Raw genomic sequence first — 14882 nt, 5'->3', positions numbered from 1 at the left:
ACCATTAGTCAAAATTGCTTACTTTTGACCGCAGTTATTGCAGACTGGCTTTGTGCACTGTAGACAAGTGGGCTTCTTGCAGGAAAGACACAAGTATTTCGTTATTCTTTTCTTTTTTGAAGGACATAAGTGGAGAATTTTTCGTTTTTGCAAAATTAGACTATCTCTGTTGGCTTCTTTTTATGTGTCTGTAACTCTAAGTATTCTCTGAATAACAGTGCGTAAGTCACATGGAATAACAGTTATCATCAAACGCCATCTCATATGATCTTCCACTAATTGCTTAACTAACTGCATTCTAAAAAGACTTTTCTCTGTTATTTTTGGATAGTTTTTATAACATTGATGTATTTTACATATAAATTTACCACGGAGATATCCAGTAAGCAAAAAAAGGAGGACCACCTTGAAGTGGGGCAACTCGAGGTGCTTTTGGAACATTTTTCATCGGGGGAGTCTACTCCGCCTTTATTTTCATTATAGTAGGAAATGATTTCTGGTTTTCCTATATTGGGATCATTGAAACGTCTGTTATGCATGGATGGTTCTAGTATTGTAGCTTTTCCAACTTTTCCACCATAAGATATTAGAGTGCAATGTTCCCTAAATCCATAGAGTGTTGAGTTTTCAGCTCTTTGCTTATTAGGTTGAAAAGTTGGTGGTATATCTGCTTCTTTTTTACTGTACCAACATACGTCAAATTATTTTTCCGCAAGACACCCACTAGTTGTATTGAAGAATACCAGTTATGAGCTGTAATATTGGGATTGCTGTTAAACAGCGGTTTAGCTAAACGCAAAACAGCATGAGTAGGCTTTAGCAACGTTTTCTCGTCATCATTGAGACCAAAACTATCAGAGTCTTTTCCAGTGTAGATGTATGCGTTATATAGATAAGTATTTCGTGCATCCGTAAGGCACTGTATTTTGAGGCCGTATTTTGCCGGTTTGTTGGGCATATACATTTTAAATCGGCATTTTCCTCGGAAACTCACAAGCGTTTCATCTATCGAAGCGGATTGACGAAGTCCATAAACACTTTGACAACTTTCTATGAAATTGTTGACAATAATCGAAATTGCTGCAGCTGGATTGTATGGCGACCAAAAGAACAGCAAATCTCTTCTTGCTTATAACTGCTTTAAATATTTCTCTACCAGTTCCGTCAGTTGCGAATAAACAATCTAAATGTTGATGACTGGAATTAAATATTGCCGTATATACCAGACGGCCTAGATATGCTTTCAGCTCAGTGATGTTAGTGTTCTGACTCGATGTTGTGGACTTCCCGCACGTCGTCGATATCACTATCGTCACTGTCCATTGCCTCTTCGTACCATTTTAAAAGAGTTGTATAAAAATCAGAATCGCCAAAAAGCACTTGTTTTAACGGTCCGGCCATATTTTTTAAAATCTGTCACGCGCTAAAATGTTACAAAAAGGGTCCTGCGAAGTCTGGGAGACTACCGCTGCAGTTTCTTCCATATAACTATATGATAACTTTTAAATCTATATGACAATCAGGCTACAATTTCTTCTCTGGGCGGTACCAGTAACCAATAGGAAGCAACTAAGAAACAAACGTAGTCTGCTAGACGACACCGGACCAGTTAAAAGTTAATTAAGCACAAACATATATTTCCAACATAATCATACGAAATCGTTGAAATCGAAATCGATCCATAGTTTAAGTGTAGATTGAATGCATATAAGCTTTTTAAATACATTATACATTCTTCTTTAAATTCGTTCAAACAGCTCTCAATTAATAATGTTTGTAAGTACATTTTATGTGTACATTTTAATATTCAAAGCGTTTTTCGTCAATAGATTAGTAAAGCAAGCGATATAATGAAATTTAAACAACAATTAAAAAGTCCCTGAATGATTGTATGCAACGTTTCCGAAAAAGTGTTGCTTTCATTAATCAACTAGTACCACCCGTTGAACAGACCATGCAATTTGAATGCGAAGCTGCTTCCCACTTCCAAAACGAACAAACTGTTTTGCTCTATTAAGTGGAAATTCTCTGTGGAGAGGCGAGGGTATCCTTCAGTCAACGTTGTAATTAACCAAACTCGTTTATCTCCCAATTTCTCATTGTAACGCTAATGATTACTGCGGACGGTAAGTGCATTACGAAAACTTCTGGGTGTAACGAGAAATTAAGTTTCTTCGGATATTAGCAGTCTCGAGAAGTGAAAACACTTTGTAAGGTAGCGAAAAAATTCCTGCTCATAGATTTCTATTTCTTCTATTTTAAGCACCATTTCTTGAATCGTAATTCAAACCGAAACCTATAGTTGTACATTCAAAAGCGGGCCATAAATTTAGATAACACTCCGCTATCGGCGATTTTATAGAATTGGTGCGATCGTCGTCGTTCGAATAAAAATTCAAAATAAGCGGTTTTTCTCGAAGCCAACTGAGCACGCCGTCGTCTACAGGACGGGCTTTAGACATAAATAAACCGTCAAATTACCCCCGCCGAAACGCTTTACTGCCTGAAGGGAGTTTTATTAGTTTCAGGGTATTCTCTCCTACTGCGGTTGATATATGCGGGTGACCGTTGTCACTTGCACACTGTCTCTTGCTTGCGTAGCCAGCAGGGAAGCTCTGTTCCCAGGAAGTAAGTGGAAATGTAATGCTATCGCAAAGCCCCATCCTATTCCCTTGTAGATACATCATAATTAGAAGTTAAATTGGTGGTAGAAATATTATTTTCATTTAGTTGAATATGTTAAAGACTAATATCATTATTATGGGATACTACTCACTCATTTTTAAATCATGTACACATCAATTTAGAAAATATAAATAGCTAGAGAAGTTTTTAAGAAATTCAAAGTTAAGAAGCTCTCTTTCTATAACAGAAAAATGCATACTCTATCTAAATACGTAGCAAGAATTATAACAATAATAAATCTCCTTAGCTGAAACCAATATTGAAAAGTCAATTGTGTCCATGATCCGAGTTATCCTGAAAATTGTTACTGTTATTGTTCTATGATATAGATAAAAATTGGGGCCGAAAGGAGAAAGCGACTGGTCAGAGGTGTGGATACTGGAAAGGGTTGATGGGATGACTGATAATTGAAGAATAAGACTGAAGATGGCGCGGAAAAAAATAGATTTGGCAGAAGGAAGGTAAACTGGCAGAAGACTGGCAGAAATAAACAAAACTGTTACTGTACAGAACATAATAGAATATAGGGATCAAATAAAGACTGCAAAATGACAAAAGTAATGCGCAGATTGAAGAATGTTTGCACAAGTAGACTAGAAACAGATTGATTACAGAAGAAAGGTACAGAGAATTAGAAGACAGGATAGGAATTAGGCAAACAGTGGAAAGAGAATCTATACGCAAAGAACAGACTAGAGAGAGAACTAGTACAGAGATTGACTGGAAAATCGAGACTGAGTTTGGAAAGAGAAGTATCTAATTGAGCGGAGACTGGAAAAACAAGAAGGATACTAGTAATAGAAAAAAAAACGCTGAAAAGAGTCTGGAAAGTATAAAAGTGTAGACAGGGAGAAGGAAGACTAGCAAGAGACTGCAAATAGAAGAAAGAGATTGAACAGAGATTGGAAATGGAAAATGGAGACTGTCGATAGAAGAAAGGCATTCTATAGAAGTTGAAAAGAGAAGAAAGAGATTGATAATGGAAGAAATAGATTGCATAATTGATTGGTAATAGATACTGGAAGAAACTGAGTCAACAAACACTGAAAAAGCAAAAAGAAAACTAGTAATAGAAGACTACAGACAGAACAGAAATTGAGAAATAGAAGAAAGAAACTGTACAGATATTTTAAAAGTAAGCAGGAGACCAGTAATAGAAGAAGGAAACTGGACATAGACTCGATAGGGAGAAAGAGTCTAAACAGACACTGAAACGATAAGGAGACTGGTAATCAAAGAAACAGACTGAGCAGAGACTTAAAGCAAAATACAAAATTGGACAGAGATTATTGAGACTGGAAAAGGAGGGATAATAAAAGAATTTGAAAAGAAAGAAAGAAACTGAAAAGATAAAGACAAGAACGAGCTCTCTCTTTTAGCACTACACATTTCGCAATATTGCAACTATTTTGCACAATTTCTTGAAGAAGTTGCCTTTAACCAGCAATATGTATGATGTAATAAGAACGTTCTAGGCTTCTAAGCTGTTAAAATGTAAACGTGTTCTGTACTTAATTTATTTTATTTTATAACTTCAACAGTTTATAATTATGTAAAGTTTATATACATATACAACAAAATTTGATATCTTAATCTACTTCACGACTTTATAAAATTAGTCTCTGAAGATGGCACATAGCCAAAACTAGTAAGATTCATATTTTTGTTTAATTAAAGACCAGTTTAAAAATAGCTACCACCACATATTGCGAGATGTTTTCTATGTTAACGGTGGGCATAAAGTCGCACATAGCAGTAAGTTGCAGTGAAGTCGGTTGTAATCACTGATTGTTTCTACATAATATACTTTGTTCGTAAAGTCATGGTGCACTATTGACCGTATGATGTACAATGGTGATCGTAAGTCGAAATGCTGTCAATCCGCCGGATAGGCCCAAACAAAACCAGTGGAGTATTCCTTTTACTTGGTAAAGATTTAACATTTTTGCTTTGTTGTTTTGCTCTGACCGGTCAAAATTGCAACATAACTTTACGAACACATTGTACATCTGAACAGCGTCATTTTCGGCATGTTTCTTGTATGTTTTTTTATGCCCAAGCGGCAATTTTTAATTGTTCTTCTACAAGATTTATAGCGAAATTGTAGTAATAGCAATCAATTTGTTATTTGTCAGTAAATTCAAGGTCGGTGTTTGAATTCGTTTCTCGACTTTTGTACTCTATACTAAGAGTCTGATTTCAATGATTCCTCATTTTGATAAAGTAATATTTTTTCATTAATGCTCTTACTATTTCGGTTGCTATTTCCTTATGGGAGTAATACAGCAATTAATGTCATATGAATCTAGAAGTAGTTATCACATTGGCCACATTACACCTCACTGTCAATTGATCTCGGGAAATTTCTCTTCAATACTGTAGATTGTAACGCCTCGATTTTGGCTTACTTGGACTAAATCATATATTTCCAACATAATCAGGCGAAATCATAGATTATCCGCCCACTTTTAGTCCATGTTCAGTTGCGGCCGAAGCGCTGCAATGTGTTCATTACTTCTGGGTTGATATAATATTAATTATAGAGCCTCTGCCGCAAGCGACCTCGGCTAAACTCTCTTCAACAGTGTAAATATAGCACCTCGGCCGCAAGTGACCTCGGCTAATCTCTCTCCAACGATGTAGATGTTGCGCTTGGGCTGCAAGCGCCCTCGGCTTTATTAAGCAAAATCACATATTTCCAACATAATCAAAGGAAGTCGTAGATTCTCCGCCCACGGCTCAGCAGTGTTCGGTTGTGGAGAGAAATTATAGAAAAGTAGGCGTTTTCTCAATGCTTTATTTTGCTCTTTCAAGAGCAACTTTTCATGATCTATGTGTCTTTAGCCATCAATTATTTGCAATTTGAGCTTAGTTTGTATACCTAGAACTATTCTTCTTTAAGTTAGCTCAAGCAATTTCAATAGTGATGCACGTCTTCATGCCGAAATGTTTGGTTCTGCTTACAGTTTTCCAGAACATGCTTGCATTTTTATTTGCAGAACTACAACAAGCTTTTTCAGGCTTTACATCACCTTATGCACCATTTTATAAAAATGCGTTGGGTAAACATCACGTTATTTCTGAATAAAGACTCTAAAGGTAAGAGAAAAATACATAGTGGAAGATTGGAAGAAGAATAGGACTGAGCAAAGTCTGGAAAGGCTAGAGGGAGATTGGTGATAAAGACATTCAACATACACAAGAAACACCTTAAAAGGAATAGAGATGGGAATGATAAAACGGGATTGGGTGGAAGATATATTGGAAAGGCGATGAAGTTATTACACAAAGAAGAATGATTGAATAAAAAATGAGATTTTTTTTTGTATTTAGCAAGTGTAATTAATTAACATTAATAAAATTGTAATTCATAAACTATTATCATAAAAAGATTAACGAAGTTAAGGATATAAACTACTTTGTTTATAATTCCTATTGGGTGTGGAGGGCCTTGGATGTATCCTTAACTTAATTCCACCGTGATTTGATAAAATGAAAGTCGCTAATTTAAACTTTTATTTCGCTTTTATTAGCGTCTCTATTTTCTCTCTCATGGACGTAAATGTTCGTTTCAACAACAATACCTATTCCTTCAAAAATAAGTTGTTTTTAGTAAAGACACCAATTACTTAGAACTACTTATGTATCAGCACGACCAAAATATTTTTTGTGTAACATCTGTCACGCGTAACTGACATTCATGCGTGGATCCCTTCACTTAAGTGATCGCCACAATTCAATTCCTGCGTCTGCCACTTCGCGGGATGGATGTGGGATTGATCCCTCTCCGTCGAAATTAATCAATGTCTACCCATTTCTCCCGCAAGCTAGGCGATATTTCAACGGGAGTTATTAACATATTCATAATCTGCGGAAATCGAACGCCATCACAACCGAGACGGTATTTATCGTCTTGGCAGTGATGTTCTTTGAAACCCTTGTTATTTGACGATCACGGTCGTTAATCTGACATCGGGTGATAGTAATAAATGAGAAAGTTGACCTACCTGCCGCCACCACTTGGAAGACACAGGGAGCTTTCTGCTGACCGACTTCGTTGCGACCCCAGCAGGACAGCGTCCCATAATCCATTTCCGAAACGGGGGTGTAATTGAGCCTCGACGTGGAAAGTTCGTTGGTAAATCTGGACACCGGAACCTCGGTTAGGTCACCAGAATTATTGAAGGTCCAGTGGAAGGTGACCAAAGCAGGATTAGCATCTACCTGGCACTTTAAGGTAACCGTTTCTTGTTTCAGGGCTCCGTAGAGTTCATCTTTCTCTTGAATACAAACTGGCGCGTCTAAAAAATTATGTTTTTATTATACTTTGTACTTAATTAACCAAGAAGATAAAAATGTATTTTTTTTTAATATAGATCCCGCTTCATTTCTTTTTGTAGTATTAAAGTCTGTTATCCAAGGCATAATTAGTTATTGATTAAATAGAATCGTGAAGTAAAAATGGTTTTAATTAACGGATTTTGAGCAAGAAGGAGGAAACTGTTCAGAGTTGCGGAAGCAGAAAATGTTTTAAAATGACGTTGAATTTTAATGCGACCCGGTAGAATACCCCTTTGTCCAGGCGCCGAAGTTTTGTATGAATTAAAACAAACACGGAACGAAAAAGTTTTCAATTAAAACGAAAACGCCGTAACGTCAACACTTTGTTGCAATTTCGTTTACTGTCCGTGTTCCGAGCAGTGCGGTTGAAATAACAGCAGAATGTTTTCTCAGGCGGCGGTGCGATGTTATCAATCGCTAAATAAATATTCATACAGCGAGCACATTCGATCCTATTGCGACGATATGGTGTCCACATCGCGATGTCGGTTTCGTATTGTCGAATAATTCGATTAATGTTTATACGCGAATACCATTCCAGACATTTTATTCACGTTTCATCCTGGGAAACTTCCACGCTTCAATTCGAAGCCCAAAAATGATCGGCCAATGTCCAACCATAATTGTTCGATTGTTCATTTATTAGGGTGCATCAATCAATACGTCCGCCGACTACTCACTAAATACAAAGCCCCGTGGAAAATAAGTGATTCAATTTATTAACCCAGCAAAAACGGGGAACGTGCAAAAAATTTGAACAGCGCTCGATCGATCATTGTATTGTGGATCAGCCCTATATTTAATTATCGAATCAGATGACCCTATCGTAATTTTCACGAATAAAAAAAAAGGAATCTTTTGTTCTCGGATTATCTGCTTTGAAATTTAGAAATTCGTAGTACTGACAAAGCAAAAACCATTATATGTAAATTACTACAGTGATACTACTCCTAAATCCAATGTTATAAGCTTTTTAAATTGAACTAAAACAAAGTCACGTATGTAAAGACGTACAGTGTGTTAATAAATTATCGTACTCGACGTCAGCATTGCAAATATGCAACCAATATCACAGTATGTATGTCACACTATGCGTATTACAATACCAATGAACACATGATACAAAAATACTAAGGTGAAGTTTAAAATACGAAATTCAATAAACGACATGACCTTTCTTGCATTAGCGTTGCCTATTTCATTTATTCCACTTCAGGTCGAGACCGAAACCACGATGTTGGGCGCTGAACGGGAGTTTTAAATTTAGTTTTGCAAGTTAATTTGATTTTAAATGAAGTACACTGAGAACCCTTCGCCCGGATCAGCGCTATTTGTTAAGCGCTTTAATTACGCTTATGCAGCCTTGTCCGCTGAAATATTTATAACCGGATTATATCGGGAATGGGGTTTAGGGAAATTTATGTTTTATGCTCAGGCGTACGCGGTGACCCCTTCCGACCCATTGTGTATCCAGATTGACCCCAGCCCAATAATTTAATGATATAGTATTCTATAAATGCCTGTTGAATTATTTCGAATTATTTCGCAATTCAACTCTCGTAATATCGGTTGAAATCCCGGGGAAGAATCTCATTTCCTCACTTTTATTTTCTTAGTTCGATACGGTTAACAAAAAAACTTTTCCGATTTAATCTAAATCTAAAGTATTCGAAACTACGTCGATGCGAACAGATACTAGTTCGAATTTGAAATCTTTTAAGGAAAATATAATATAAATCGACAACTTTATATTTCATTAATTAGGGTACACGTAAATGTAATGTAGTCACCAATACAAAAAGTGATTTTGACATAATTATATTGGGTAAGAATTAAGAAGTAAAGAAAATAAGAAATTAAGTCTGAACAGAATGATGAATAAATTCAAAAACTTCTTGTGAAATAATTCAATAAGCCACGTCTTTACGTTTATGATAAGATATAGAAATGGAGAACAGCTTCTTATTTTTAAGTAAAAGGTGTAACAATGGGGCCATTACCCTCAATCGAATAGAAAGACCATCTCTCAAAAAAATCGATAAACTATGTAAAAATAGAAGGATTGGTAACATTTTCAGATCCTGAAATTGTTTAATTTTTGCAATAATTAATATTAAAATTCAAAACGAAAAAGCTTTGCTGACGTTTACGAATTTTTGGCGTAAGATCAAGAAGACACAAACGTGCATTGTTCGGATCTCTTCTTCTAGCGCATAAGATTCTCGTGGCATCTCGCTCATGCACCTTTTATTGATTTTTATTTCAACCAATCGCGCGCGAAACGATGGTGAGGTCTCCAAAGTTTTTTCAAACTTTCATTATTTTATTTGGAAAAACTAAAGTCCAGTTTGAAAAATAAAAAATTATGGAAGTCTTCAATTTTGCTTAACTATCGAATATGCCAATAAAACAAAGTGTAACGGCCCCATTATAAAAGGACTAACAATAATCTTGGGACTATATAGCCGTAATATATAAATTGTTATTAAAATTTTAAATTAAAAATTGTTGAGCAGCAATGAATATACGAATAAAGCGCATAAGGAAGAGTTCAACTTTTGATTGTAAGATTGCCAAATTTGGAGCAACAGAAGTAAAGACCCTTTCTGAATTGTCACAAAGTTGCTATTTTGGCCATTAAGAAATAGGCACACAAAAATCAACTTCGAATTTTAAAATCTTTCTTGTATTTAAGTATCAAGACAGAATTATGTGCAAAACTTGTTGATCAATTAACTTGCTGAAAGCAACTTCCATAGGAATAAAAACATCAAGCACAAAGGCTCATGTTGATGGACGGAACTTTGAACATCAGCTTTCCATACGGTACATTTTTTAATTATTTCGTCCATGAATATAATGAAAAGTGTTGGGGTTAGAGTATTCTCTTGTCTTATTACTTCTATTGTTTTAAATGGCTCCGATTTCATGTTATTGGTAATTTCAGTGTTTACGTTGTTTTCATTTATCATTTGAATTAAACGTATGAGATTACTACTAATTTTTCTTTCTTCTATTTGCCACAGCTATTCTTTTGGTGTTCTATCGAAAACTTTCTCTAATCCCATTTTAGATACAACAATGTACTGATCGTTGCCGATTTCTCGTATTTTACCCTTGTATCTCTCTGAGACCCTTGTACACCCTTGTATCTTTGACATTTATCATATTTTCTTTTTACATTAGCACATAATTACTGACTTTTCGCTTACCATTTCTCTTGTGTGGTTTTAACGTAAAGTCTTTCTTTACCGAACACATATCGGTAAATATCCACCTTTCCGAGTATAATAATTAGAGTTTTAAGATTAGAATTTTTTGGTGGAGGAGCCTGCACGTGATTTGAGCTCTCCTTTGAGCTTAAAGTGTAGTTGTTTCTCTCCAATCGTCTTACCTTATTTAACTTTTATTTAGCATGCTTTAATTTAGCTGATTGCAAACATTCAAAATCTCACTAGTTTAGCACTGCCACAAATGAAAGAGTTGCGCCCGATATAAATGTTAATTGAATTAAATTAGAAGGAAAATGTCTGATTTTATTTTTAGAAGAACTATTCAACTTATTATTAGGGGATTCTTCCATCAGTTTTATGCAAGGTAAGACGTTCCAGGCCCTTCAGTACAACCTCCTGATGTGGACCATGATAAAAGGGATCAAAGGGACTCAAAGATTATTGATATCAAGAGCTGTCGGAGCGTCTCTGCTGGAGAGTAAAATTGCATTTTACTGTGAATATTTTATCTAATTCAACAAACTGTGTACCTTTTACCATTTAAAAGTTTCCCTCATGATTCTGACTTTTAGCGGTTCATATTTAATTTAATTTTAATTTCAGCCGTCAGCGAGTACTATCGGTAATAAATTTCTTACGATAAAGGTTAAGGTATGGTGAGAGTATAAGGTCTTAACTTAAAGTCGCAGCCACAAACGTCTTCCACCACTATTGTTTATGGTTTATCTTTAATAAGCGAAATATATAGTAACCAAGATCGTTTGTGGCCACGTTGCTTCAATGGAGACTCTCAACCATAAAACGCTATTAAACTACTATTTAGTTTTGGAATAAAAGTGTATCTAATGATTAATATCATCAAGAGAAACCGAGTGTAGTAGGTCATAAATATCGGATTGGTGTGATAACAGCTTGAACTTGAACTAAAATATACAATGTCCACCAAAAGTCTGTAATACGCTATTTGTTCAGTTCTTTTTCATCAACATTTCTGAAATTTTGATATTCATAATACAGTTTCGGTGCTTCGGGAGTAGATCGCAAAATCGTAATTTTAAAAGTAATGCCTTGGAGCCGTAAATTCCGTAATGCCGCAAATTCTTGTGCGGCCTTTATAAAAAGCTAACTCGAACGCTTGAAAATTAATAAAGAACGATACGATTATAAGTTTCAATAAATAAATTTCAAATGTTGTACTATTTTGTGTAACATACTTGCAGGCTTAGTCAATGGGGGCGCTACATTTTTTTTTATTGGCTTATTCCATTGTTTATCAAAATTGAAGACTGCTATAATTTTTTAGTATCCATACTGGTCAAAAAAAAAAAATAATGTAAATTTGAAAAAACTTTGGAGACGCCACCGTCGCGTCGTGTCGCACGCTGTTGGTTGAAATAAAAATCAATGAAAGGTGCATGAGCGAAATGCTACGAGAATCTTATGCGCTAGAAGAAGAGATGCGAACGTTGCACGCTTGTGTCTTCTTGATCTTACGCAAAAGCATCGTAAACGTCACCAAAGCTTTTATAGAGGGGATTTTGAATTTTAATATTAATTATTGCAAAAGTTAAACAATTTGAGGATATGAAAATGTCGAAAATACCTATTTTTACATAGTCGATTTCTTGAAAGACGGGCTTTCTATTCGATTGAGGGTAACGGCCTCATTCTGCAATATACTGGTTGATTTTTATTTCTTATATTGTAACAAATTTGATTGAAGGTCTTTGGTAATCTGAAGTTTAAGTATTGTCGTGGACAGAAAAACTAGAGCAGTATTCTCTTTCTGCTATTGAGAAAATGCAATACGTTATCGCGAATTTGGGAGAAGCTAACTCTAGACGAGGAAACGTACAGTGTTGATAAAAGTTTTAGCTTTACGACGACAAATATTAAAGATTAAAGATTATTAAACATTGCATTTTTGTCTGATATCATGACAAAGCAAAACAATTTAAATATTTACCTGCAATATACAACGAAACATATATATGAAATATGGCAAAAGATGCAAGCATTTGGAAAAAATATTACAGCTCAACATTGCTTTCTCGCTTCGATATATCTGCAGAACATTCTTCAAAATTAGCAAAAGTGGTGAACGAGCAGAGATGTGAACATAAAATATTTGTTTTATATGTAGCTGTTCTAGATTCTTTAACCCTCCGTCTACGAGATGGGGTATCATGCACCCCAACGATTAAAAACTAAAAATAATTCAAAAACAAAAAGGCGTGTGAGATCGTTTTCTATGTAGTATTTTATAGAAGTAGCATTTTATTTTCGGGTATATCGAACTCCAACTAGTATGGAAGAAGAATATAATACGTCTATTTGTAAAAGTGGTTACAGCCATATTTTATCAAAATTCTACTAACAGTAGCAAAGTACACTGTAAAGTATGCTTCGTGATATGGTAAAGTCAGTTCGTTCAAAAACTGCTACATCCCATTTGGAAGTGCATTTGAATATGCTAGTATGTTGGAAAAACAACCACATCCATAATTTGGTTTTGCGAATGCTCTCTACTGCGTGATATCTTGATTTTCGGCAGGGACAGCTGTTGTGGCAGTTAAAAGCAAGTGTTGCTATTGTTTATTGAAAACAGCATTAAAAATGGAGAAGTTCCGAAGAAGTTCCCTGAGGCAAAGCACGGAAAAAAGATAGTAATCCTAGCGAATGGAAAAAAAGACAGGAAAAAAAGACAAGAAAAAAAGCGTAGGTGCGTGCTTAGTTATAAGTTAATTAGTATTATTCTTAGTTTATCTTGAATAGTAACTTAATATTATTTTGTTTCGCCATAGATATATGTCGATTTTGGGGCCTGTAATACTTAAATGTAGATATAGCACAAAGAATGAGTCATACAAATATTCGGAGCTGATTGACATCGAAGTAAAATAATTTTTATGCCATACAACAAAACCTGAGCAGGACGGATATATTTTAAAATGTATTTCGAATGTTGCTGTAAAAAGATGTACTTCTATTAGCGCTGTTCGTGAAAATCCTATAACTACTTTAAAATATTTTGTCAAAGTGCACTCCAAATCAGTTCGCGTTTGTAGAAATGCATTTTTAGAAATATAAAATCTGAAATAGCATCGTGTACAAGGTATTGCCTAAAGGTTTCTTTCTATAGGAGTTCTTCCAAAAGAACATCGTAGTGGGGATCATCGTACGAAATTATATGACGATAAAAGGACCTCCATTATAAACTTCATTAAAATATTTTAGTGCATCGAATCACACTATTGTCGATCGAAGTCCTCTGTACGCGTTTATTTAAATTATTTTATTATGTTTATTTAAAAAAGTAGTGATTTAAATATTCAGATAATGCACTGTTTGTATAACAATTCTTGTGGTAAGTCATTGAAAGTCAAATCTGCTTATTTTAGAAAAAGATTGAACACAAGATTCAACATAGATTTTGGTATACCTCGTACTGATGTATGCCCAAAATGCTTTGAATTAACAGAAAAAAAGCTATATTATACTGAAAGATTTTCAGATTTTGACGAACACACTCCTGCTATGAAACTAGTATTTGAACCACATTTAATGGATATAATCGAAGCTCCTAAGAAACTGCAAATGGAATTATTTGAGTTGCGGGAAGATAGTATACTCAAATCCCCTTTTGACGCTAAAGAGAATCTCATAGAAATCTAGAAAAATGCTGTTGAATATCTATACCTATGAGGTCATGCACGATATTTACTCCAATAACAGATGCACATTTAGAGGATCAATTAAAGCTGCGCGTTACGAAGCTTGAGCCTTCGCTTAAATATTCAATTACTTGCAAGTTAGAAAGAACTGCAAATATCTCACTAATGCGGCCTCCCTTATTACTGCCTAATTTAAAAGTGGTCTGTAATGGTAAAAAGGTTCCTCACCTCTGTTATAGATCTTCTGATAGATTAAGCCGAGGTCGTTTACTGCCGATGCTTAACGATAAATACGATATCAATCTGAAACTGGTCTTAATATTGTGGCGCCTCGGCAGCAAACAGCCTCGGCTTTATCAGGTGAGGTTGTAGATCTTTTGATTAATAAATCGAGGTTTTTAATTGAGATTATATCAATCGAAATATGGTCATCGACTTATGACGACTAGGCTGCAAGCGATCTCGGCTTCATCAGGTAAAGTTGTACATCTTTTGACTGATTAAGCCCAGGTCGCTTGCGGCTGATACTAAGTGATGTTAAATAACATTAAAATTGTTATTTAATCTATTAATTTAATGTTAAAGTGTTTATTGTAAATTAAATACAATATAAAAAAATCAAAAATGTAAATGTTTGCGTATAAAACTAATATTAGTTTGCAACACTGAACAGATCTTTATGTCAATTTTTTTGAGCGGTGGAATTTTCAGGATACACGATAGCATAAATTTACTCGGCTCTAATATTTTAGCTAGAAATTACAGCCAGCGGGCAAAGCGATGACAGCGTATGCTATTCAGCAGCCCGGAGCAAAAATATCAGCCGGTCAGTTTATTCGCGTTTTCGTTTCCAACTGTGTAATTAAACTGAGGAGTCGTTTTTCATTGTCTGGGCGAGTTATGAACTGCACGCTTCTAACTGCGGACGGTCGCGCCAAAAACCGACCAA

General features: G+C 35.2%; 1 protein-coding gene across 2 annotated transcripts in view; it reads right to left on the bottom strand.

Moving 5' to 3' along the window:
- The window catches only part of LOC111415940 (sidestep IV), a 213123-nt gene that overhangs the window by 15773 nt on the left and 182468 nt on the right, over positions 1 to 14882 (bottom strand). For both annotated transcript variants that reach the window (XM_023047842.2, XM_023047843.2), the window contains exon 10: positions 6693 to 6986. In XM_023047842.2, coding sequence (XP_022903610.1) covers positions 6693 to 6986 — 294 coding nt within the window. The remainder of the gene's footprint in view (positions 1 to 6692; positions 6987 to 14882) is intronic.

The sequence above is a fragment of the Onthophagus taurus genome, chromosome 7 (assembly GCF_036711975.1).
Source record: "Onthophagus taurus isolate NC chromosome 7, IU_Otau_3.0, whole genome shotgun sequence".
Classification (NCBI taxonomy): domain Eukaryota; kingdom Metazoa; phylum Arthropoda; class Insecta; order Coleoptera; family Scarabaeidae; genus Onthophagus; species Onthophagus taurus.
This window is presented reverse-complemented; position numbering and strand designations above follow the sequence as displayed.